This window comes from Bos grunniens, chromosome 28 (genome assembly GCF_055505025.1).
Source record: "Bos grunniens cultivar Pamir isolate PY7600 chromosome 28, Bosgru_T2T1.0, whole genome shotgun sequence".
NCBI classification, from domain to species: Eukaryota; Metazoa; Chordata; class Mammalia; order Artiodactyla; family Bovidae; genus Bos; species Bos grunniens.
This window is the reverse complement of record NC_141192.1, coordinates 37,457,096-37,483,347: the sequence shown is the minus strand read 5'-3', so window position 1 is coordinate 37,483,347 and position 26,252 is coordinate 37,457,096. Positions and strand designations below refer to the sequence as shown.

The 26,252-nt window shown below is 44.0% G+C and overlaps 1 protein-coding gene across 2 annotated transcripts in view; it reads right to left on the bottom strand.

Annotated features, from left to right (window-relative positions):
• The window catches only part of NID1 (nidogen 1), a 97,514-nt gene that overhangs the window by 31,658 nt on the left and 39,604 nt on the right, over positions 1-26,252 (bottom strand). For both annotated transcript variants that reach the window (XM_086382814.1, XM_086382813.1), the window contains exons 5-10: positions 23,024-23,173; positions 18,559-18,810; positions 16,785-16,985; positions 14,109-14,354; positions 12,202-12,345; positions 4,878-5,003 (exon numbers count right to left, since the gene is read on the bottom strand). In XM_086382814.1, coding sequence (XP_086238940.1) covers positions 4,878-5,003; positions 12,202-12,345; positions 14,109-14,354; positions 16,785-16,985; positions 18,559-18,810; positions 23,024-23,173 — 1,119 coding nt within the window. The remainder of the gene's footprint in view (positions 1-4,877; positions 5,004-12,201; positions 12,346-14,108; positions 14,355-16,784; positions 16,986-18,558; positions 18,811-23,023; positions 23,174-26,252) is intronic.

The window sequence follows — 26,252 nt, the reverse complement described above, 5'->3', positions numbered from 1 at the left end:
GCTATTCCAAATCCTGAAAGATGATGCTGTGAAAGTGCTGCACTCAATATGCCAGCAAATTTGGAAAACTCAGCAGTGGCCACAGCACTGGAAAAGGTCAGTTTTCATTCCAGTCCCAAAGAAAGGCAATGCCAAAGAATGCTCAAACTACCGCACAATTGCACTCATCACACATGCTAGTAAAGTAATGCTCAAAATTCTCCAAGCCAGGCTTCAGCAATATGTGAACCGTGAACTTCCAGATGTTCAAGCTGGTTTTAGAAAAGGCAGAGGAACCAGAGATCAAATTGCCAACATCCGCTGGATCATCGAAAAAGCAAGAGAGTTCCAGAAAAACATCTATTTCTGCTTTATTGACTATGCCAAAGCCTTTGACTGTGTGGATCACAATAAACTGGAAAATTCTGAAAGAGATGGGAATACCAGACCACCTGACCTGCCTCTTGAGAAACCTGTATGCAGGTCAGGAAGCAACAGTTAGAACTGGACATGGAACAACAGACTGGTTCCAAATAGGAAAAGGAGTATGTCAAGGCTGTATATTGTCACCCTGCTTATTTAACTTCTATGCAGAGTACATCATGAGAAACGATGGGCTGGAAGAAGCACAAGCTGGAATCAAGATTGCCGGGAGAAATATCAATAACCTCAGAAATGCAGATGACACCACCCTTATGGCAGAAAGTGAAGAGGAACTAAAAAGCCTCTTGATGAAAGTGAAAGAGGAGAGTGAAAAAGTTGGCTTAAAACTCAACATTCAGAAAACGAAGATCATGGCATCTGGTCCCATCACTTCATGGGAAATAGATGGGGAAACAGTGGAAACAGTGTCAGACTTTATTTTGGGGGGCTCCAAAATCACTGCAGATGGTGATTGCAGCCATGAAATTAAAAGATGCTTACTCCTTGGAAGAAAAGTTATGACCAACCTAGATAGCATATTCAAAAGCAGAGACATTACTTTGCCAACAAAGGTTCGTCTAGTCAAGGCTATGGTTTTTCCTGTGGTCATGTATGGATGTGAGAGTTGGCCTGTGAAGAAAGCTGAGCACCGAAGAAGCTTTTGAACTGTGGTGTTGGAGAAGACTCTTGAGAGTCCCTTGGACTGCAAGGAGATCCTACCAGTCCATTCTGAAGGAGATCAGCCCTGGGATCTTTGGAAGGACTGATGCTAAAGCTGAAACTCCAGTACTTTGGCCACCTCATGCAAAGTATTGACTCACTGGAAAAGACTCTGATGCTGGGAGGGATTGGGGGCAGGACGAGAAGGGAACGACAGAGGATGAGATGGCTGGATGGCATCACTGACTTGATGGACGTGAGTTTGAGTGAACTCCGGAAGGTGGTGATGGACAGGGAGGCCTGGCGTGCTGCGATTCATGGGGTCGCAGAGTCAGACACGACTGAGCGACTGAACTGAACAAAATGCTTTATAAAATGGAAATTGAATAATAGGTACAGCAGGGTTCACTATGTTTTTCTCTCTACTTCTGTATATGTTTGAAATTATCCATAATAACAATAATTTAAGCCTAAAAAAAAGTCAAGGGCTGAGGTCTAGGAGGTGATTTCTGATGGCTGGTTCAGATACTCTAGGGTTCATAAGGTACTTTAACTTCTGGTTTTATAGTTCTAAGGCCCAGGTCAGAGTCGTGGCCCTCACAATGTCATAATAGAACCTTTCCTTCCCTCCAAGGAGGCCCTCAGTGTTTAGATTATACTGGATACAAGAGAACTCCTCATCTTTTTCCTCAATGAGTCTTTCCAAGATTAATTCCAGTTTATCCTGCCTCAAGGGCTTCAGGAGAGAGAGTTCTTAACACTGCCAGAGGACAGGTAAAGAAGAGGATGCTCTTCAAAGGTCTGGGTCCATGCTGCTGCTGCTGCTAAGTCACTTCAGTCGTGTCCGACTCTGTGCGACCCCATAGACGGCAGCCCACCAGGCTCCCCCATCCCTGGGATTCTCCAGGCAAGAACACTGGAGTGGGTTGCCATTTCCTTCTCCAATGCATGAAAGGGAAAAGTGAAAGTCAAGTCACTCAGTCGTGTCTGACCCTCAGCAACCCCGTGGACTGCAGCCTACCAGGCTCCTCCGTCCATGGGATTTTCCAGGCAAGAGTACTGGAGTGGGGTGCCATTGCCTTCTCCGCTGGGTCCATGAGAGGTTGGCAAAGTACCGTATTGGTGGATGAAGGCCCAGCCTGTGGACTTAGCAGCTTAAACTCCTGAAGTTGAAATGTTAACTAACTCCCATGGATTGGAACAGGGATCACTGAAGCAACTCCTATGGGCTAGAGGGTTACTAGATTTTAAATTGCTAAAGTGGTCCAAATTTCTGTCTGGAAAACAGAAAACCAGATTACACGGAACCAACCCAAAGCCACACTCTGTTTCCTTGAACCCCTCTCGTCGTCTCACTTCCCATCATTTTTAACGTTCTTCTTTCCTCCAGGGTCCTCTCTTGACCAGTTCCTTCAGCTCACAAAATGTGAAAAGGACACACTTGGAGAATTGGGGTCAAACAAAGGTAGAAAAAATGTATTCAGACAGAATAATCAGCAAAGGAGTCTCAGTCCTCCTCCATTAAATATTTGTCATTTAAAGAATGCAAGTGATCACTCCACAGGTTGTGTTTGCTCCTGCCTCACTTTGCCCCACCCGTCATAACAGGGAAGGACCTTGCCACAGCCTAGATGGATGGGTCCTGCTCAGCCATCACCTTCATCTATGCTTCTGTTTATTTTATTATTATATGGGGGGCAGCCAAGCTGCGAGGCTTGAGGTACCTTACTCCTCCAACCAGGGGTTGAAACGGTGCCCCTGCAGTGGAAGCAGGGAGTCTTTTAACCACTGGACCACCAGTTCCCAGGATCCAGTTTGAACAAGGAATGCCGGGAGAGTGAAACTGACCACTAAATTATCCAATGATGAGCCAGAGTATATTTTTTGCTTTCAGGCAGACTTGGTTTTATCCAGTGAGCCATCACTCTGTGTGGTTAAGTCTCAAAGGAGCCAATTAAAAGAGACAAAAGGCCAAGTAAAATGGAATTGCGTAGAGGCTACTGACAGGGGGAGAAGCACTTGAACTCGATGATCTTCAAGTGGTTTTCATACTTGTTTCTAAGCAATGGGATCCATTACTCAAACAAAATGTTACTCGAAATTTCATATACAGGAAAATGAAATACTCTGTCCTTGGCTTACTTGTGTCCCTATTGGCAGATCCTGGGCATCTCTAAGGGCTCCTTGGGACACAGGAAGCCCATGGTCCAGTCTAATCACCTCATTTTACAGGTGACAGAGAAGTTAAGTGTCCTCCTCAAAATCAAAAGCCTAGGAGTAGACATTTGCTTACCACCTGTGTTACACCCTGCTCTAGCCCTTCCATGAGGGTGGATGCCAGGAAAAGCTGGAAACAGAAACCCAGGACATCATGCCTCACACATGTCTGTCCCAGCACTGTTCATGTCACCACCCAAGGGTTAAAGGATCTGCCACCCAAGTTTGAGCCGAAATGTAATGTAAATGGTACTGCCACAAAAATAGACCTTTGAATCTCCTTCATTGAAAAAAGCAGAGAAAGAAAGGCCAAATTCAAAGAAATTGTTGTTCTCAATGGGAAAAACAAAGATAGAGGGAACTTTAGCAGAGCTGAAATCTCAGCTCTGTGCAAAGGGACCTGGCTGTATCTCAGTACACAGATGTTTGGGTCATACTCAAAATATGAGAACAGCCTGTTCCCTCCACCCTCAAGACACCACCTCACCCTGGGACCTTGGCGGCCTCATATGAGTTTCAAGACACAGCAAACACAAAGCCTGCTAGGGTTTAGTAAACAGCAAGGAAGGGGAAAAGAGATGGTTCCTTGATGCAGTGAAAGAGAAATATGTTTTAAATTGGGAATAAATGTTGAGCTCAGATGCCCCTTCAGCATGTTGCCCTCCAGACCTAGAAATATCCAAGAATCTTTGAACCTGAAAGTCTTGGAAACTACAGGTCAAAGTGCAGCAGTGGGTAAAGGGGGGGAAATTTAAATAATCTGGCTCTTTGTAGTCGGCCCATCATCACCACCACGTGGGATCTTAGTTCCCCAGTCAGGGATTGAACCCAGGGCCTCTGCCGTGGCAGATGCAATCTTAACCACTTAATCTTCCGCCAAGGAAGTCCCCTTAACTTCTAACTTTGATAGGCTATGAAGTTATGCTAGTACTTGTGGTTTGTAAAACAGAAATCCACAAACAGAAAGGCCCCAAATGAGTTTTAGATGCAAACCAAGAAGAATTTAATCAAAGGCAGATAATGACACAAATACCTATAAGGTGTTCCCTCCACATGAATCCCAAGGCCACTGATTATAAGGAGAAACATGTCTAATTGTTTGAGTAGCTATTTAAAGAATAATGGAAAGAATTAAAAGGAGTTTTATAAGAAGAGAATGGTATTACTAGTGCAGACAAATAATACTGCTTATGCCTTGTATCTGTGACTCTCCAGGTAGTCAGAAGAAAGGAGCAGAGACTGATTCACCTTTGTAAACGGCCCTCCCCAACAACAAAACCAGGAATCTTCCATCTCAGCCAGGCTAATTACTGAGGCAATACCATTCACACAGGCACTGACATACATCCTATGAACACTCGTTTTGAAAAGTCATCTACTCACAGACATAAAGAACAGACTGGTGGTTGCCTGGGGAAGGGAGGTGGGAAAGGGAAGGATTGGGACTTTGGGGTTAGCAGATCCAAACTCTTATGTAGAGAATAAACAGCAAGGTCCTACTGGGTAATGCAAGGAGCTGTACTCAATATCCTGGGATAAACTATAATAGAAAAGAATATGGTAAAAGAACATAAACAAAAGTCACCCACAGCACTTACCCACACATGTTCCCGCCTCTGAAAACTGGTAGCCCTCCACACACTCACAGCGGAAGGTTCCTGGGTGGTTATTGCAGATCGCGTGATTGCCACACACCGAGGGCTGCTCTGAACATTCGTCGATATCTAAAGCAAAATTTTGTTTTAAGTGCAGACTTAAAAAAAACACCTCTCCCAACATCACTATACATAATAAAATATAAAGTATTTTGGCCTGCAAATGGATCCATTTTAAAACACATTTTTAGTATTCCAAAAGTATCAGTAAATATTTTCTTCTGTGCATAACTGGAGATAGTGATCCCAAGGCCCTCCTCATAAATAAAACTGTGCTTCTCCCACCTCCCCCCAACCCTTTCCACCTTCCATCTCCTGGAGTTAGTTGTTGACCCAGGGACCACTAACATCAGATGGGCACATCTGTATTAGAAAGATGTGCAGACAAGTCTCCCAACTCTGAATAAGGTTCCTAAGCTACAGACTGTAATTAAATATGCTCTGGTGGTGCTAGTGGTAAAGAACCAGCCTTCAATGCAGGAGACATAAGAGACGCAGGTTCGATTCTTGGGTGGGGAAGATCCCCTGGAAGAAGGCATGTATTTTTGCCTGGAGAATCCCATGGACAGAGGAGTCTGGTGGGCTCCACCAGAGTCAGACATGACTGATCACGCATGTGCCACCATCTTGAGTTTAAGGCACTAAAAGGCAAATCAATAACTCATAAGATTAAAAGTGATGTTCTGTCATAGGACAATTCTGCGGTCATCGAGTGGTATGACGGGAACAAAGAAATACACATTTCAAAGCTGAACACACACATACATATACACGTGTTAGTTGCTCACTTGTGTCTGACTCTGTGACCCCATGGACTGTAGCCCGCCAGGCTCCTCTGTCCATGGAATTCTCCAGGCAAGAATACTGGAGCTGAACACAGCTAGGTTCAAATCCTGCCTCCTTTGGTGACTAGCTTGTGTGGTCCTGGAGAAGCTGCCAAACTACTCTGCCTCAGTTTCCCTGTTAGTAAGTACGTACACTACTATTTATCTTGAGAAGTCCTTCTGAAGATTGCAGAAAATAGATGCAAGCCTGACCTGCTCAAGAAATGTACCTATTGGGACTTGCCTAGTGGTCCAGTGGTTAAGACTTCATGCTTCCAGTGCAGGGCCATGGGTTTGATCCCTGGTTGGAAAACTAAGATTTCTCATGTCATGTGGTATGGCCAAAAAAAGAAAAAAAATTAAAAATAAAAGAAATGTGCCTATATTAAGTATAATACCTATACCACCAGCATGAGGCTGTTCCATTTCTAGGAACACAGACCTTGGATGGCCACGGCATTGGGAGGCCAGTCTGTAGTTACCACTGCTGTAAGGCTGGTTGGCCCAGACAAAAAAATCAAGCTGATCTGTCATCTCCTTGGTTACCTGCCCACTGATGATTTGAAATAAACACAGTCACACAAGATCCCTCTGTGCCAACCTCATTCTCAGGGTGTAGTTACTTCTGGCATTTTTCGAACTCTTGGAGATGCATGTGAGGAAGATTTCATAATGTCTGAGACCACACAACTCCCCTCCCCTCTCAACCTCCCCTCCTCAACTCCATAACATGAATCTTGCTCGTGCGTTTACCTCCAGTGGCCTGTCTAGCCAGTCTCTTTCCTGATGAGGCAAAAGTCCTGCTGGCTTATTAGACAATGTCACACAACACAAGCATTTTTGCCACTTCAGCCCCACAGTTGGACCTACACTCAGACAAAACACAAACCAAATGGCATTCAGCTTTTTGAAGCCATACTGCAACGTACATTTCTGTGACATGCTTAAGATATAAAATCTCATATCACTTACATGTGGAATCTAAACTATGGCACAAAGGAACCTACCCACAAAACAGATCAAACCAGTCCATCCTAAAGGAAATCAATCCTGAATATTCACTGAAGGACTGATGCTGAAGCTCACGCTCCAATACTCTGGCCACCTGATGTGAAGAGCCGACTCACTGAAAAAGACCCTGATGCTGGGACAGATTGAAGGCAGGAGGAAAAGGGGGCGACAGAGGATGAGATGGTTGGATGGCACCACTGACTCAATGGACATGGGTTTGAGCAAACTCCGGGAGATGGTGAAGGACAGGGAAACCCGGTGTGCTGCAGTCCATGGGGTTACAAAGAGTTGGACGTGACTTAACAACTGAACAACAACAACTGAACAGAAACTGACGCATAGACATAAAGAACAGACTTGTGGTTGCCAAGAGGCAGGGTGGGCGGAATGGATCGGGAGTCTGGGTTTGGTACATGCAAACTACTACATTTAGAACGGATAAAAACCAAGGCCCTACTGTATAGCACAGGAAACTATATTCAATATCGTGAGATAAACCATAATGGAAAAGAATATTTAAAAAGCCAAGTATACATGTGTATAACTGAGTTCTTTACTGTAGAGCAGAGACTGGCACAACACTGTAAGTCAACTATACTTCAGTCAAAAAAAAAGAGCTGCAAGATGTCAGCCCAGGGGACAAGTCCAAGTTCTGCTGGAAGGTTGCAGAACAAAGCCCCACCGAAGCCCCCTTTTAAGAAGCTGGAGCTGGGTTGGGGTAGAGGGATATTCAGCAAGTGTGGCTTCCTGGCTCTATCCACCAGCTGCTGCCTCAGCAACATGGGAGGAAAAGTCATTCTGGCTTCACTGCCTCTGCACTGCAGCTCTCAGAGGACACCCCGTGCAGACTGCAGGGCTCCACAGCCGAGACTGAGCTGCCAGAGCACAGAGCAGCAGTTTTCAATCACAGGGACAGAACACAATCACCAGGGGATATTTTCCAAGCTTCATTTCCCCCGGAAGGTTTTTAAAAAAGTATTTATTTATCTGGCTGTGCTGGGTCTTAGTTGCGGCATGTGGGATCTTTAGTTGCAGTATGTGAGCACCTTAGTTCCTTGACCAGGGATGAAACTCAGGCTCCCTGCACTGGGATTGCAGAGTCTTATCCACTGGATCACCAGGGAAGTCTGCCACTGGGAGGTTTATGGAAAGGGAGATTGCATATTTCAAGAAAGCTTCTTAGGTGATTGGAAGGATGTCCTCTGGCAGGCCCTACTGGGAGAACCACTGGCAAATAGGATCTGGGGGCTCCTGGGATGAGGGAGGGAATGGTTCCCCAGCACCATTCCCACCTCCACAAAGGTCTACACGTAAGAGCCAAGCTGGGTGATGCCTTTTTTTTTTTTTTTTTACAGCAAAACCCTAGCAATCTCCCTGCTGATATCTCACGGTCCTTATAGTTTGGAAATTCTTTGAATGTCTGATTGAAACCCTCTTCTGTAAATGGAAGCTAGGACTCTAATCCATTCTTCAGTAGAAACAATGAACTAGTGATAACTGTTCCTTATAGAATATCATAATATTTCCTTGAAGATTATTGTTCTTGTTTGTGTGTGTGTATGTGTGTGTGCATATGCTCTCAGTTGTGTCCAACTCTTTGTGACCCTGTGGACTGTAGCCCTCCAGGCTCCTCTGTCCATGGAATTTTCCAGGCAAGAAAACTGGAGTGGGTTGCCATTTCCTACTCCAGGGATCTTCCTGACTCAGGAATGGAAGCTGCGTGTCTTCTGTCTCCTGCATTGGCAGGCGGGTTCCTTACCACTGAAGCACCTGGAAGTCCATTACTGTTCTTACTGGTCAATATCTGGACAACATTTTCTCTAGGAAGAGATTTCCTCTCAAATAAACCATTCCCTAACTCAACAGGAAGATCCTGAATTATTCTTGTAATCACTGCTTCCGTTTTGACTTTTTTTCTGAGTGGCTACTTTTCACATATTTTCAAAAACTCCAACAAATAATAGTTTCTCCAGTGTGTCCTCCTCATAAATGCCAGGCTCTGGGAGGAGACTCGTCTCAGGACAGATTTGTTAAATGCCTTGAGTGCACTCAAAATTACTCAATGAGAGATTGTCCAAAACTCTCTCTTACAGCCTCCCAACTGAGAAATACAGGGAAGCCGTCCTACCAGGCACCAGAGCTCTGATTCAACTGGAAATCTTCTCCAAATTACCCTGAACAGTCACCTTGCAGTATCCAACCAACCCCATCCTTGTTCTGGATGTCATCTATCATTATATCAATGCGACACACGCTGAATGACAAAGGCTCATCCTCATTCTTCTCTTCTGAGGCACTTTCTAGGTCAAAATAATATGTGAAGTGATCTGCTTAATGCAATTTCCTACCAACAGCCTGGTGTCTCAATGCATTAATACTACGAGGCTTATTCTCGTGACTCAGAACAAAAAGTAGCAGGACTGGGAACAGACCCACGTGCAGATTCCATGGGGCAAATCTGCCACGCTGAGGGCTAACCATAGGGCAAAACCAGGTACACATGAACATGTCTTCGTGGGTGAGGACATAAGAAGGGTTTCCAGGACAGCAACACATCAATCCATAAAGCATGGCTGGTTGTGCCTTGGGAGATGAAGCAGCCAGCCAAAGCAGGATTAGCCCAAGGTTATGGCTTCAGCGAGGCGGGCATGGCAACCCACTCCAGTATTCCTGCCTGGAGACTCCCTTGGACAGAGGAGCCTGGTGGGCTACAGTCCATAAGGTTTCAAAGAGTTGGACACGTCTAGAGCGACTAAGCACTCATGCACGTATGGCTTTAGCAGTTGGAGAAGATGGCTCCATGTTTTATTACTGTTCAATTTGCTTAGGAAGCTGAAGCTGGGCTGCATAAAGACTACAGAGTTGGAGGCTTCTGCTAGAGAAATGGGGTCGCCCCATCTCTATGTGTTGTCTGGCAGGGCTCTGCTCACACACACACGGGATCATGCTGCTCTAAACCGGCCTGAGCCAATTCAGCCATTCAAGACTGGTGGGCTCTCTGGGGAAATACTGGGAAACTCTGAAGATCAGAGGTGAGTAGGAACTATGTCCCCTACACAGTGGTATGTTACAAGGGAAACAAGTCTCAGACTGAATTCTGTCACACAGACAAAGATATCAGCAAGCTGGCTGAACAATCGTACAAGCTGTTTCTGTAAGCCTAGTTTCTGTTCTTCATCCTTTCAGGCATTCCAGCGAACACCATTCGTAAATTTCACTCTGAAGCAAATGCAGCATGATCAGCTAACCTTCACACTAAATCAGCACACTAAAGCTGCCATTAATTGGAGGCATTCAGTGGATTCAATTCAGTGGATTCCAGACCACAGGCATCATTCCCATACTCCAAATTCTGCTGGGCTACACAGATTATTTTGGCTACAGTCATTCAAGGGGGCTGCTCATCATTCTAACCAAACAGACATGTGCACACTACCCATTTCACTAGGGAAGCTTACCTCTAGCATTCCTTACATTTGTTGGTGAGCATACCGTGGCAGGTTAAGGAAGCATTCGACATTGTGGGTTTTTGGCCATAAGGCTCAGCTTGTGGGATCTTAGTCCCCCGGTCAGGGATCAAACCTGTGCCCCTTGCAGTAGGAGCTCAGAGTCCTAACCACTGGACCACCAGGGTTAGCAAATGCTAACCCTAGCATTTGCTATTCTTACACTAGTTGCATCTGTGTGGATTTTTCATCAAGATAGGAGTCAACTGTCTTTTGGTGGCAAATTAAAATTTAGTAACAAACATAAATATCAAGCTGTTTATGTGAAAGTATTCAAAGTGAAATTTTAAGTAATAAGTATTATACAATGAAGACAGTGGAATAGAGGCACTTAAGTCAGGTACTCAAGGTCCAACATTCTAATATCCTTGGTTCCAGTTTCCCATCTGTAAAAACAGGAGTAAACTTCCCACCCATGAGGGTGGCTGCTATCAAAAAAAACAAAACAAGTGTTGGCAAGGATGTGCAGAAATTGCAGCCCTTGTGTACTGGTGGTGGGATATAAAATGATGCAGCTGCTGTGGAAAACAACGTGACGGTTCTTCAAAAAAGTCAAACACAGAGTTGATGTGATCCAGCAATTCTACTTCTGGGTATATCCCCAGAAGAGTTGAAAGCAGAGTCTTAAACAGATATTTGTACCCCTATGTTCACAGCAGAAATATTCACAAGAGCCCAAGAAGTAAAGCAACCCAACTGTCCACAGACAAATGAATGGTTTTTGTAAAAAAATGAATATATGCATATCATGGACTATTTCTCAGTTTTACAAAGGAGGGAAGGGGGTAAGGGGGAAGGGACAAACTGGAAGATTGGGATAACACAAACACACTACTATATATAAAATAGATAACTAATAAGGGCCTACTGTTTCGCACAGGGAACTGTACTCAATACTCTGTAATGGTCTATAAGGGCAAAGAATCTAAAAAGGAGTAGATATATGTAAAACATATTCACTTTGCTGTACAGCTGAAACTAATACCACATTGTAAATCAACCATAGTCCAATAAATTTTTTTTTTTAAGTAAGGAAATTGTGACACAGGCTACAATATGTATGAACCTTGAGGGTATGATGCTATGTGAAATAAGCCAGTCACAAAAGGACAAATAGTACATGATTCCACTTACATGAGTTACCTAGAGTCCTGGAATTTGTAGAAAGTAGAATGGTGGTTGCCAGGGGCTGGGGCCGGGGGCTATGGAAAGTCATTATTTAATGGCAATAGGGTTTCAATTCTGCAAATGAAAAGAGATCTGGACATGGACGGTGGTGATGGTCACACAACGTGAAAGTACTTAATGCCACTGAACCGTACACTTAAAAATGGTTAGAATGATCAATTTTATATTATGTGCACTTTACCACAATTAAAAATGATTTTTAAAAGACAGAAATGAAAACATCTATCAGAGCTGCTGAATTAGATGAGACGGTGTTTGTGAAGCACCTAACACAACAATGTTACTAACAGTTATGGACATATGTTAAGTCACTTGAGTCACGTCAGACTCTTTGTGACCCCATGGACCATAGCCCCACCAGGCTCCTCTGTCCCTGGGATTTTCCAGACAAGCATAACGGAGTGGGTTGCCATTTCCTACTCCATATGGTCATATTATGTGTAGTTATAAGCAGCCCTGACTTTCTCTTTCCTTTAAACCTGTGTATTCTCAAGATGAAGTGGTGTATGGCCTTATAAATTCTGCTCTGCTGCTTAGAGTCGGGGCATTGGATCAGATGATGAAGGGGCCAGGACCCTTACCATCGTGGGGAAACACCAAGTGTGGGGCTTAAACAACTCGGCACACCCATCAGTATTTATCTCCCCTGTGTTTCCTTGCCTCTCCCAGCTCTCTGCTTTACAGTATCTGTTTGCCCCCCGCAAGCCTCCCCACACACGTCAGAGTGAATGGCTGTACCATAGCAGGTCCGTCCGTCTCCTCGGAAGCCAATGGAGCACTCGCAGGTGAACTGGGTCCCTGGGCCAGGGCGACAGGCCGCATTGGAGTCACACCCATGACTGCCAATGTAGCAAGGATTCTGAAGGGCATCAGGGGAGCCATCTGCAAAGGCAGAGACATTGAAACCACGTGAGGATTCAGAAACACTTACAGGTTACCTCCTTCCCCAGAAAGTAGGACAGGATTGATGACCAGGAAACCTGCTGACTCCTGCTCACTTGAAGTGGGATCAGCAAACTACATCCCTTTGGACTCATGTCTATTTTTATAAAGTTTTATTGGAAACCGGCCACATGCATTTACTTGGAAGTGGTCTATGCCTGTTTTTGTGCTACAGTTGTAGAACTGCACTCATGACAGAAACTGCATGATGAGCAAAGCCTCCAGGATTTGCTGTTTGGCCTTCTAAGAAAAAATATGCCAACCCCTGATGCCTGGAGCTACAGCAGTCAAAGGAGGGAGAGAAACACCTGCCCTCTTCTGGTGTATGGAGAGCCAAGGGCCAATCTGACCAGCTGGAGAAGTGACCTGAGTATGGAGGGAGAACCAAAAATAACTGAGATAGAGAAATACCACACCCAGACACCAAATATACAGAACCTCTAGGGCTTAAAGACTTGGACTACGTGAGGCCTTGAGGCTGGGCTATCACACTGGCTCCAGCTTCTTCCACAACCAGAAGCAGCCCAGCCCAGACCCCAGCTCCACACTGTGCTGTCCCAGGGCAGAGAGCTCGCTGTAGGCTCTGGGCCTGACTTTTAGCAGATTTGATTTGGATTTCCCCAAGCCCTGAGCACACATTCCTTTCACAGTGAGTGTCAGAGTTTTTTAAAATAGGCACATGAAAAGATGCTCAATATCACTAACTATCACGTAAATGCAAATAAAAACTACAAGGGGTACTACCTTTCGCCAGTCAGAATGGCCATCATTAAAAAGTCTACACGTAACAATGGTGGAAAGGGTGTGCAGAAAATGGAACCCTCGTGCACTGTGAGGGAATGTAAATTTGTGTAGCTACTATGGAAAATGGTATGGAGGTTCCTCAAAAAGCTAAAAACCAGAGTTGCAATATGATCCAGCAATCCCACTCCTGGGCATATATCCAGACAAAACTACAAAAAGATACATGTCCCTATGTTCACAGCAGCCAAGACAGGGAAGAACCTAAACGCCCATTGACAGATGAATGGATAAAGGTGTGGTACATATATACAGCAGAATATTACTCAGCCATAAAAGGGAAAAGGGAATGAAATAATGTCATTTTGCAGCTACATGGATGGACCTAGAGACTACCTTACTAAGTGAAGAAGTCAGAAAGACAAATACCTATGTTATCATTTATATGTGCGACCTAAAATATGACACAAAGAACTTATTTACAAAACAGAAACAGGCTCACAGACACAGACAACAGACCCGTGTTGTCAAGTGTGGGGGGCAGGGGTGGGCGAGAAGGGGAGGGTAGGACTGGGGAGTTTGGGATAAGCAGATACAGACTATTACATATAGAATGGTATAGAATGGATAAAGAACAAGGCCCTACTGTATAGCACAGGGAACTATATTCAATATTCTGTAATAAATCATAATGGAAAAGAGTAGAAAATAAATACATAAATAAAAATAAATGCCCGGCTGCAGGCAGGTGCAGCCCTTGAATGGTCTACTCTTTACCTTAGGTTTTCTAAGAATCATAGATGAGAAGATGTTTATTTTTGTCAGGAGCTATTTTAGCATGACTTTCTTCTTACCGAGAACAAGAGATGAAGAACAACACGTCAAAAACACAGAGAGGGCCACGCAGGTAGACACACACACACACACACACACAACTCCCAGTCCGAGCCGCCACCTCTTACCCCTCACAGGACCAATGGAGTTGCTGAGAGCGTAGCGCAGGATCCTCTCCTCCTGGTTGTACAGGACAAACACGCTGTCCACAGAGAGCTGCTGGGTGCTGGGCAGGGCGGGCCGGGAGTCGTCGTGGAGGCACTCCCGGAAGGTGATGGTCTGGCGCCACCGGTAAGTGTGGGCGTGCGAAGGGGCAGTGCCATGTCGCTCGGGCTCCGTCACCGTGTACTCCCGGGTGGAGGATGATGTGATCACTGGATATGGGTGGCAAGCAGGAGACAGAGGAGAGAGCTTGAGGATGCAAGAGGCTTAGGACATGAAAATCATCAGCAGGGCTTCCCTGGTAGCTCAGTGGTAAAGAATCTGCCTGCCAATGCAGGGGACACGGGTTCGATCCCTGGTCCGGGAAGATACCACATGCTGTGGAGCAACTAAACCCCTGCACCAAAACTATTGAGCCGGTGCTCTAGAGCCCAGGAGCTGCAACTGCCGAAGCCCTGGGACCGTAGAGCCGTTGTTCCGTAACAAGCGAAGCCACTGCGATGAGAAGTCTGCCCCCCGTAACTAGAGAGCAGCCCCCACTGGCAGAAACTAGAGGAAAAGCCTGACCAGAAGTGCAGACCCAGCAAAACCCAAAATAAATAAATAAAATAATCAGCAGTATTCTCTGCTCATAATGTGACCAGATGACAGGTCAGATGGAACAGGATAAATAAGACCATTTATTTCAGTGTTGAGATTCATTCTGCGTTAGGAATATTTATTGCTTTTTCTCATCAAGTGTTTCTCTGTAAGTTCCTTAGTCAGCCCCGGGACTAAGGCCTGATGGAAAGAGCACCAGCTTGGAAAGAGATACGCGAGAATTCACAACTTGGACCTTCATTCACAAGGAGCATGATCACAGACCAGTTACTAACTTCTTTACCCTGTTTCCTTTACAACATGGACTGGGGTAAGGATGAGATAATATATATAGAATGTCTGGAATCAAGCAGGCTAATCCTCTACAAGACAAACTACCATTTATGGAGCACTGACCATGTGACAAGCAGAGTGCTGACTGCTTTCTATGGGTCATCTCACTTAGGATTCAATAAACAGTGGCTGCTATAAATAACTCTAGATTAAACGGTTCTCTGATGTATAAAAATGAGACACTAATAGGTTTCAGTAGCCAATTTCTATAAATTACTAAAGAGCTGTGAGCAAATCTCAATAGAGAAGAGAGACAGTCTTCCCTACTCAGAAGAGAGCTAGTTTACTTTTGGCCCACGCAGTGAAAAATCTTGACTTCCTATTTAAAAAAAAAAGAAGTACAAAAGGCTCTTTATATTTGTGTGCTCTGCTGTAGTTGGTAATAAAAGCCAGAGGATAAATAAAAGATTGGTGTAAGCTGCCTCTTGTCCAGTTCCCATGTGCTGGACTGCCAGAAACACCATCTGGTCACAGCCTGACTTGCAGGTGGGGTCCTCCTGATACTCCTCCCACCTCCTACCCACCCTCTCATTTTCCCCAGGAGAGCCCGAGCAGGCCACGAAGTCATGGTAATTGGTACAACTTTTCTAGATGGCAATTTAGTAAGAGACTTTAAAGAGTTTCCTTTGACTCATCACTTCTATTTCTAGGAATTCAGTCAGAAAAGAACCAGAAATTTGGTCAAGGTTTATGATGAAGATGATCATTGCAACTCATGGAGACAAGGAAAATTGGAAATAATGTAAGCTTTAGAAAAGAGAATGGTTTAAATTGACAGCCATACAATAAAATGGTATAGATTCATTGAAAGTGTTTGCAAAGCCTATTTAATGGAACTATCAAGCAGTCATGATTTGACCTAACCGGAAAAGTAAACATACAATAATGCGGTATGATTGCAATTTAAATCAAAACTATATACTTGACTGTAGAGTATACAATAGTATTGCATCAATGTTAAACTTCCTGATTTTGATGATTGTACTGGGACCATGAAAGAATATTCTTGTCATTAGAAAAAACATGTGAAATATTGTAAAATATTTAGGAGATGCAGGATCACAGCATCTACAACTTACTCTCTCTTATATATAAGGAAGGGAGAGAACAATTAAGAGAATGTAGCAAAATGTTAACAATCGGTGAAGCTGGGGAAATGATATGTGGATATGGTGCTATTTTCAACTTTCTGTAAATTTGAAATGAAAAGTTTAAAAACTACATATAGATATATAATAAAATTATTTTATTCTGAAATTATATCATATGATGAGCTATTTATGTTGGGCTAGTACACATGTTGATATATATGTGACTATATGTGTAATATACATATGTTGGGATATTTTTATATATAAAGAGAAGTACATGATTTTTCATATATAAGGATAGAATACATGTTGATATATAAATATATATATGTGAGGTATATATACGTTGGGATATATTTTGTATATAAGGAAAAGGCTGAAAGAAATACACTTAATTTAATAATTGTGTCCTGGTTTTAGGTCTGTAAGTCATGCTTATTTTCTTTTCTGCGCTAAAGTCTCTCCAATGAGCATGCTCAATGTCTGTAATTAAGGGAAGGTGATCTGAGTAAGGTAACCCCTGCGTTTCCCTTTCTGGAGGCCAGGAGACAGCATGAGCTCAGGCTGGAGCCCACATGCAGCGCTGCCCTGGGTTGAAGGATGCGGGACGCGGCTCACCCTGCCGTGAGTAGTGGTAGAGCTCCGTGTAGGGTTCGATGTGCACCGAGGAGCCAAAGGCGATCTGCGGCACGCGGCCCTCCAGCTCCGTGTCAATGGTCAGGTGTCCGTGCTCATCAATGCCGCTGAACTGCTGCTTAATGATCAGCTTGTCCCGGTGCCCCACAAAGGTCACCTCAGCCTGGCGGGTGAACTCCCCCCCTGCAAAGCAAGGTCAGTCTGTCACTTTGCTGTCAAAGAAGTCACATTCATGCCTGCCCAGACTCATGGTGGGGACAGGTTCACACCTCCTCTACAGACGCTTTAGTCTGGTGAGTAGAAACAGGGCCAGTGATGTCAAGGAAAGGGCCATCCTCTCAGCCCAACTCAGTCACGCACAAGGAACAAAGCCATTTCCCATCCGAAAACTAGCATCTGAGACAGGCGGGCTCAGGATTTGTGCTGGAAAAAGCAGGGTATTGGGGTTTGTGCTCAGTACTGGTCGGGTAAACTTGAATGAGTTACTTACACCCACTGAGCCTCCATTTCCTGATGATGAAACTGGTGTACAATATCTATCTTGCGGAAATTAGATAAGTATGTTAAAAAGTGCTCTGCCAAATGTCAAGTGCTCTAAGACATCAGTTAAGGGGATGACTATTGTTCACAGCTACGCCCCAGCCAGGATGGGTGAGTTGTTCAGGGCAAACCATCACCAAGTCCAGATACCATCCTAGAAGCACATACCATGGGTGCTGGCTCAGGAACTCCCCTTGGTCTATGCAGGGCAGCAGCCCCAAACAAGCAGGAAAAAAACATTCCACCTTCTTCCAGCTTCCTCCCTTTTCCACGTATGCAGTCTCCCCTGATAGCATGGCTGGCAGCTATTTCATGATATGTGAAAATTATATGAAATTTACATTTCAGTGCCCATGAATAATTTCATTGGAACACAGTCATGCTCATTGATTTGTGTATTATCTATGCCTGGTTTCAACTGATAAAAACAGAGCTGAATAGCTGCAACAGAGAACGAATAGCCCAAAATATTTAGGCAAAGCTTAAACTATTTATTCTCTGGCTCTTTGCAGAAAAAGTCTGACAACTCCTGCTTTACAGTCCCCAGGTCCAGGCAGATATCCCGCTGATAACACATGTTCTGGGGCAGTTAAGAAGGACCACTGTAGAAACAAATATTTGCTGTTGTAGGGAATTTGTAAAGATTACCTCTGCCTCCCTGAAGTTGGTGTAAGTCACAACGTAACTTCAATTTAAATCGACCCATATACAAAGCATCACCAATATGAAACCGCTCCCTGATCAAAATGTAATTCTAGACAGTCTTAGTTAATGTGTTGTTGCTGTTCAGTCGCTCAGTCGTGTGCAACTCTTTGTGACCCCATGAACTGCAGCACGCCTGGCTTCTCTGTCCTTCACTGTCTCCCAGAGTTTGCTCAAACTTATGTCTGCTGATGCCATCTAGCATCTCATCATCTCTCGCCCCTTCTCCTCCTGCCCTCAATCTTTTCCAGCATCACATTCTTTTCCAATGAGTCGGTTCTTCGCTTTAAGTGGCCAAAGTAATGGAGCTTCAGCATCAGTCCTCCCAATGAATTCAGGGTTGATTTCCTTTAGGATTGACTGGTCTCATCTCCTTGTATACTAATGAAAAACTTGATGATTTTACCCTAACACCTTACTTCCAGAGCCACAAAATACTTATTTGTAACTTATCTGCAGACACATAGAGTTCCCTTTCCATTCAACCCAGCCCATTAATTTTAAGGTCAATTACCTGTGATGCTGAAGCCATTCTTGAATCCGTCTTGCTCCACTGCAAACATCCATCCAATGATGCCTCCAATAGGGGCCAGAGGAAGCAGAGAGTACCCGACAGTCTCAGGAATGGTGCTGATGGCTGTGTAGGACCGCCCATGGTTCATTACCACGTACGAATGGAGGTCGGTGTTCTCAAAGACAATGGGGACCTGGCTGTCCCCCACAAAGATCCTCCCTTTCACCTTGCCGTTAACTCGCTGTGGGGAACCTGAAAGAGAAACGAAGAAAGAAGCCAGCCCTTCAGAATAGAATAGTGTGTCTGGTGGGCTCTGTACCCATAAAGCAAAGAGCCCAGCAGTGCTGGGGTAAAGGGCTTTTGGGGTAAGTGAAGGAAGTCATTCTTCCCAAGACGAAGGCAGTCCCTGCAGCTGTGGCTATGAGCTGCAGAAATTCCAACTTTCTTCCTCTCTTCCATATTGATGGATAATGGATAGCAGAAAAGTGGGACCCACTGTATGATGAAGGAACATCAGAGGCAAATAACACAATTTCAGGAGAATAGCATCATGGGTGATCCAGAACTAGGTGATATATAACTGATTACTTTTGAGAATATCAGGGACAGAATTAGTCATTTCACTGGGACAATGGGGCTAAACTGGATGGGACATTAGGTTGTCTGATTTATAACTTATCTTAAAAAAAAATAACTATTTTTGGCTGAGCTAGGTCTTTGTTGCTCTGCATGGGCTTTGCTTAGACACAGTATGCAGGGGCCGGGGGAGCTACTCTTCACTGCGATGTGCGGGATTCTCGTTGCAGTGGCTTCTCTTGTCTCAGAGCACGGCCTCTGGGTGCCCGGGCACAGGCTCTAGGTGCCTGGGCTTCAGTGGTTGTGGTGCACGGGTGTAGTTGCCCCACAGCATGTGGAACCTTCTTGGATCAGGGATCAAATCCATGTCCCCCGCACTGGCAGGTGGATTCTCACCTACTGGGCCACCAGGGAAGTCCCTAAGACTCTTAGGAACTTCTCTTAAAGAGCATCTCTGGCTCAAATATAAGTTGGCCAGTCTGAATCCTAGACCCTCACTAACCCAAGCCAGATAGAAGTAGCCACAGTGGGTATTGCAGGTCACACAAATATGCCCTCTGACCCATAACCAGCTTGTGGGCTGGGGTGTGTTTGTTGTTGGTCATTTCCTTTAGATGACTGGGAAAGATGTGAAACTTACTATGGCATATTTACAAGCTTTTTTCACATATTACCAAATAGTATATGTAGGACCCCATTTTAAAAAATTGCATTAATGATAGATGCTAGCATACTCATAGAGGAAAAATGTCTGAAGAGAGCTACACAAAATTGCTAATAGAGGTTAATTCAGGGCGATGTGGTGAACTTTCATTTTCTACACTATATATCTCTATAATGTTGGGATATTAATAACTTACATGTATTTATTATTGCTTAATCAGGAAAAGAAAAAATCTCAAGAAATCAAGTTGTTCTTGAATTTGAATAAGAAAATGGAAGGTTGCCATATGACCCAGCAATTCCAACTCCTGAGTATATACCCAAGAAAACAGAAAACACATGTTCACTTGAAAACTTGTACATGAATGTTCTTAGCAGCATTATTCATTAACAGCCAAAATGGGAAAGCACTCAAATGTCCATCAACTGACGCACAGATAAATAAAATGTGGAAAATCCATACAATAGAATATTATTTAGCTAGGAAAAAAGAATAAGGTACTGGTACATCCTAAACATGGATACACCCTGAAAACATTATGCTAAGTAAAAGAAGCCAAACATGAAGGTCCCATGATATATGATTCCATTTATATGGAATGTCCAGAACAGGAAAACCCACATGGACAGACAGCAGATTAGGTGTTGACAGAGCCTGGGAATGAGGATGAATTGAGGGTGGCAGCTAAAAGATCCAGGTTTGCTTCTGGCATGATGAAAATGCTCTAAAATTAGAGGTAACAGTTGAATAACTTAGTGAATATACTAAAAACCACCAAATGGTATACTTTGATTGTGTTACTGACATCTTAAAAAACAAAAGCTGAAGGAAGAGGTAAGTACATCAGGTTTGATGTAGAATTAAACTCCACCACTTATTGATTGTACATATCATGTTTCTCTTCCTAGACTGTAAATGACTAGAGACAGGACCTTCACACCCAACTCCCTGGTTCCGTCGTAGCAGAGTTTTCTGTACTTACTTTCTGTACTTACTTTCTGTACTTACTTTCTGTACTTACAGTACAGTTCTACAGTACTGTAAGTTCTACAGTAAAGCTTATAGACTAACCTCAGACAAATGAGCTCTCACCTGAGCACTGTCGTCTGTGTTCTGACGACTTTCTGCTGTGTTTAATATATCCTAGGGCTTCCCTGGTGGCTCAGACAGTAAAGAATCCGCCTGCAATGTGGGAGACCTGAGTTCGATCCCTGCATTGGGGAAATCCCCTGGAGGAGGACATGGCAACCCACTCCAGTATTCTTGCCTGCTGAACCCCCAGGACAGAGGAGCCTGGTGAGTTACAGTCCATGGGGTCACAAAGAGTCAGACACGATTGAGCAACTAAGCACAGCACAGCTACTAAACAGGGTCACTGAGGGCCTTCCCTGGCAGTCCAGCAGTTAAGATTCCACACTTGAACTGGAGGGTGCATGGGTTCAATCCCTGGTTGGGCCCTCATGCCACACAGTATGGCCCCCAAAGCAACAAAACCCCCCAAAACAAGGTCACTGACAAGCCAAGGCAGATTCGACACACAGAGTATTTCTGCACATAAACGGTGTCATTACACTGGGGGAATGCTATGGAGTTAGAAGACTAATATCAAAAAAATGCCTCCCCCAAACAATTACAGAAACAAGCAGGAAAGCCAAGGGAAGAAAACCACATTTTTTCCGTCAAACTTGGAGCTAGAAAAATATTTCAAAAGTAGTAAGATTCCAACAAATATTTAAACCACAAAACTATGACAGGGCGTGTTTAGAACGTCAAAAAATGTAGCTGAGCAATCTTTCATATCCAAGCTTGCTGCCAAATGCAACCTGTCAGCATTTCCAGCTCTGACATTTGGCATGGAAAGAGCTCATGAGATCGATCTTTGAGAAGAAGGGTTCATTGTAAATTGTGGAAGTTCTTCCCAGGGCAAGCAAAATATAAAAGCCAAGCCTAAAACAAAGCAGCAAAAGCATGTCATTCCTGGGGCGACGGGCAAGAAAAGAGATAACACATTTATAGATGTTAAAAACATCCCCCCAAATCAATATGCAAAGCATACAGAATTTTCTGACCTTGCTAAAGACAATATTTAACAAAACCTAGAAGGAACTTTTTTTTTTTGAACCTTTCTTTTTTTAAGCAAATTAAAATAACTGATTTAACTTTAGCTATGGCAGGAAATCTGAAAAACAGAAAAGCATTCCTCCAACTGAGTTTTATTTAGTCATATTTTGCCAAGCAACTGAGGTTCCTCCGTAAACATATGAGGAACATGACGGGTGACAAGTGGAGTGATCTGGCATCTGCAGAGACGTGTTCAGTATGGTTTGCTTTATTTTTGCTTTCATTCTAATTTATGGTCTTGGGTTCCCATAAGTCTCCCTCTCTAAGTAAACTGTTATCCGGACCCTCTAGACTTTTGCAGAGATTTTTCAGAACATCTGAGAACATCAAGACTGGTTGATCCTTTTTTGGGGGTGCAGAGCTCAGGACTGATGCCAGCCCACAGCCAAATATGTTTTGGAGTTGACAGCACAATGGGTCTGGTCTCCAAAGTTAGCTGTGATGCGCCCCTTCTGCTCCTCCATCACCATGCTGGGGTTCCGGGAACATAAGGACAGGAATACCAGAGAGTAGGGGGACTGGAATAGTCCTTACCCCCTACATATTGCATTGGCCAGAAAGTTGGTTTGGTTTTAAGTACAAATAAAAGACACATTTTTCATTTTCACCAAGACCTTTACTGAACAGAGTACTTATTGAACAAACTTTTGGGCCAACCCAACATTTTGGTCTTCACCAGCCCACCATGGCCCTGCTGGAGTTGAACCACCATCAGCATAGTCTGAGCGATGCCAAAAGAAGAGGTTTGAAAGAAACAGGAAAACGAGGGGGCCTGACAATTCATGGTCCAGGTTGCATAATTTCAACATTTCAGCCTGAAGATGGGTTCTCAATGGCCATCATTTCAGAGATGGAGAAACACCACAGGAAAGAAAGAGGCCTCCCCTTATTAGTAAAAAGGGCATTCCCTAGGACCTCTTCCTCCTCACCCCCATAGAGAAATACAGGCAAGAACGAGGAATGAGAGATGAAATATCACTGCCCAGCTGAAAACACCACCTACCTTTAGAGATCTGGGTAAAGGCAAGATTTCAAAACAAGCACCAAAACAAAACCACTCCTCCCTTTTCTCCCCTTAAAAAGGATCAGACAAAGACACAGTACCTTCTGCAACACACTGCCGGCCGTTTCCCGTGTAGCCAGCAACACAGCGGCAACAGAAGCCGGTGGCAAAGTCCCTGCACTCTGCGTGCACAGAGCACTGGTGCCTGTTGTTGGCGCATGTCTGCCGGGAATCCGTGTTGTATCTGAAAACTGCTCGGAGAGAACACAGCACACCAGTAAGCACTTCACCGGCTCCGGACGAGGAGCCTTTAGAACACTGCACCCTCAGCTGTGCAAGACTGGACGTCTGCTCAGGCCGTTCAGACACAGGCCTCTCTATCTGTGGCCACTTAACTAGTACAGTGGTTCCATCACTCAAATCACTGAGGCATGTAGGTCTAAAAGGAGTTTGAGAAATCACATGGGTGAATTATTACTATTTTAATTTTTACTTTTGGGCTGTGCCATGAGGGATGTGGGATCTTAGTTCCCTGACCAGGGACTGAACCTGCTCCCCTTGCGATGGAAGTATGGGGTCTTAACCACTGGACTGCCGGGGAAGTCGCAAGGGTGAATTTTTTAAAAATGCTATAATCCAATGTCCTTAGTATCAATGAATCAATATTGGGTGATAGCTGTCCAATGTCAGTCTTAATATGGCATCCATCAAACATCATCAGATATGCATCAGACCAACCTTTCTAATAAAAACAGCATCAAATTTGGGTGCAGACGTTAAAATATTTTAAAATTATATTTTATCGTGGTAAAAATACATACAACATAAAATGTGCCATTTTAATGAGCTTAAAGTATTTTAAACTTTTTGGCCCCATTCGTCTCACCAGGGGATAAATCAGAAGCTCTTAGAGTTAAAAGCTGGTTAGAAATAATTCCTCAGTCATACCTGCTCTAACAGCCTTTGGCCCAAGAAACATGAATTTCTCCCTAGTGCAAATGGTTCTCCCTCCCAGGTTGATTTTATTAGAATGATGAGCCAGCTCATTAAACTTAAAAATGCAGAGCACACTAATTTGGAATGAATTCAAAAGCACAAGGAGGGATGAACTTTTGGAGGGGATAATGACCCAATTTATAATTGGTATGAGTGAAAATAAAAGTAAAGTTTGACCCCAGGTAGATTCCAGGAGTTCTACACACCCAGAAGGGAATTTCCGGGATGTATAAATGGCATTTGAAGCCAAGAACACTTGGGCCCTGAGCTGAACGCATGTGATGCTACTGATTGCTTAAGCTCAGCTCCCAGTGGGTCTGTTATAGCTGATGTATCTGTGGATGACTATTCAAATAACACCAGGAATGCACTGCTGGCTACAGAAGACTGACCTTTCTAATAAAAACAGTGAAATAACTCGGATCAAGGGCAGAGAAAGATCTCTTTTAAACACAGTTGGGGTTCAGATCTAGGCTTTTTGTTGTTGTTGTTATCAGTACCAAGTAATATATTACCATGAGTTGTTGGGACTAGCTATGCTCTCATTTCAAAGTGATGGCTTCACAAATGAGAATTTCAGAGACACCTATGTGAGGTGAAAACAGGATGAGACTCAAAACTCAACATGCATGGAGGCATGCTAAGTCACTTCAGTTGTGTCTTATTTTTTGCTGACTCTGACCATAGCTCGCCAGGCTCTGTCCATGGAATTCTCTAGACAAGAATACTGGAGTGGGTTGCCATGCCCTCTTCCAGGGTATCTTCTCAACCCAGGGATCAAACCTGTCTCTTTTACATCTTCTGCAATGGCAGGTGAGTTCTTTACCACTAAGAGGTTTCCCTGGTGGATCTGACAGTAAAGAGTCTGTCTGCAATGCAGGAAACCTGGGTTCAACCTGGGTTGGGAAGATATCCTGGAGGAGGGCATGGCAACCGACTCCAGTCTTCTTGCCTGGAGAACTTCATGGACAGAGGAGCCTGGTGGCCTGTAGCCCATGGGGTCACAAAGAGTAGGACACGACTGAGCGACTAACACTTTCTTTACCACTAGCACCACGTGGGAAGCCCTCAGAACTCAACATATGCAAACAAACATGCCCATGACCTACCTTGGGGAGATCACTCTGAGACCCAGCTGTAAGAGCAGAGTGCCACATGCTAGATGTCAGCATCACCCCAGGAAATCCAGGGTGCCATGTGTGTAAGGGGAGCCCTGAGACATGAACCCATGTCTGCATGATGTCACTAAATGTCACCTCTCCATCTCTGTGCCTCAGAAGTAAGTAAGAACACTTCCCTGGCCACCAGATCCTGTCCATGCTTTGGGATACTCGATAAGAACAAACATTTATGATTATTGTATGAGACAAACCACAGCAAGTAAGGAGAAATAAAAATGGGTAAATAACGTGGAATGGGATAGATTTTTCTTTTTTTGAGTGTGATTATTTGTTTATTATTAGCTTCTACTATATTTCTTCAAGGTTTTCAAGTGTGGGAAATGTGACTTTGTTTATCTTAAACTCTTTTTTTTTTGGGGGGGAGTAGATTTTTTGAGGGCCTTATGATAACTTCATAGTAGAAACAATCATAGTAATTATCATTTAAAGGCTTGGGCCATCCCCTTGACAGGAATATTACTGGTCAACCTGAAGGGCAAAAAAAAAAAAAAAGAACACAGTCTAGTTCCAATGTCTTTTATAAGACAATTCAAAGCATGATGGGATTCAAATGGTATACTTGAAAATGCTACATTTTCCTCTGAAACTAGCAAAAATCTGATACATTCCGTTCAGTTCAGTTCAGTATCTCAGTCCTGTCCCACTCTTTGCAACCCCGTGGACTGCAACATGCCAGGCTTCCCTGTCTATCACCAACTCCCGGAGCTTGCTCAGACTCACGTCCATTGAGTCACTGATGCCATCCAACCATCTCATCCTCTGTCATCCCCTTCTCCTCCTGCCTTCAATCTTTCCCAGCATCAGGGTCTTTTCAAATGAGTCAGTTCTTTGCATCAGGTGGCCAAAGTACTGGAGCTTCAGCTTTAGCGTCAGTCCTTCCAGTGAATATTCAGGACTGATTTCCTTTAGGATGGACCAGTTGGATCTGCTTGTTGTCCAAAGGACTCTCAAGAGTCTTCTCCAACACCACAGTTCAAAAGCATCAATTCTTTAGCTCTCAGCTTTCTTTATATTCCAACTCTCACATCCACACATGACTACTGGAAAAACCATAGCTTTGACTAGACGGACCTTTGTTGGTAAAGTAATGTCTCTGCTTTTTAGTATGCTGTCTAGGTTGGTCATAGCTTTTCTTCCAAGGAGCAAGCTTCTT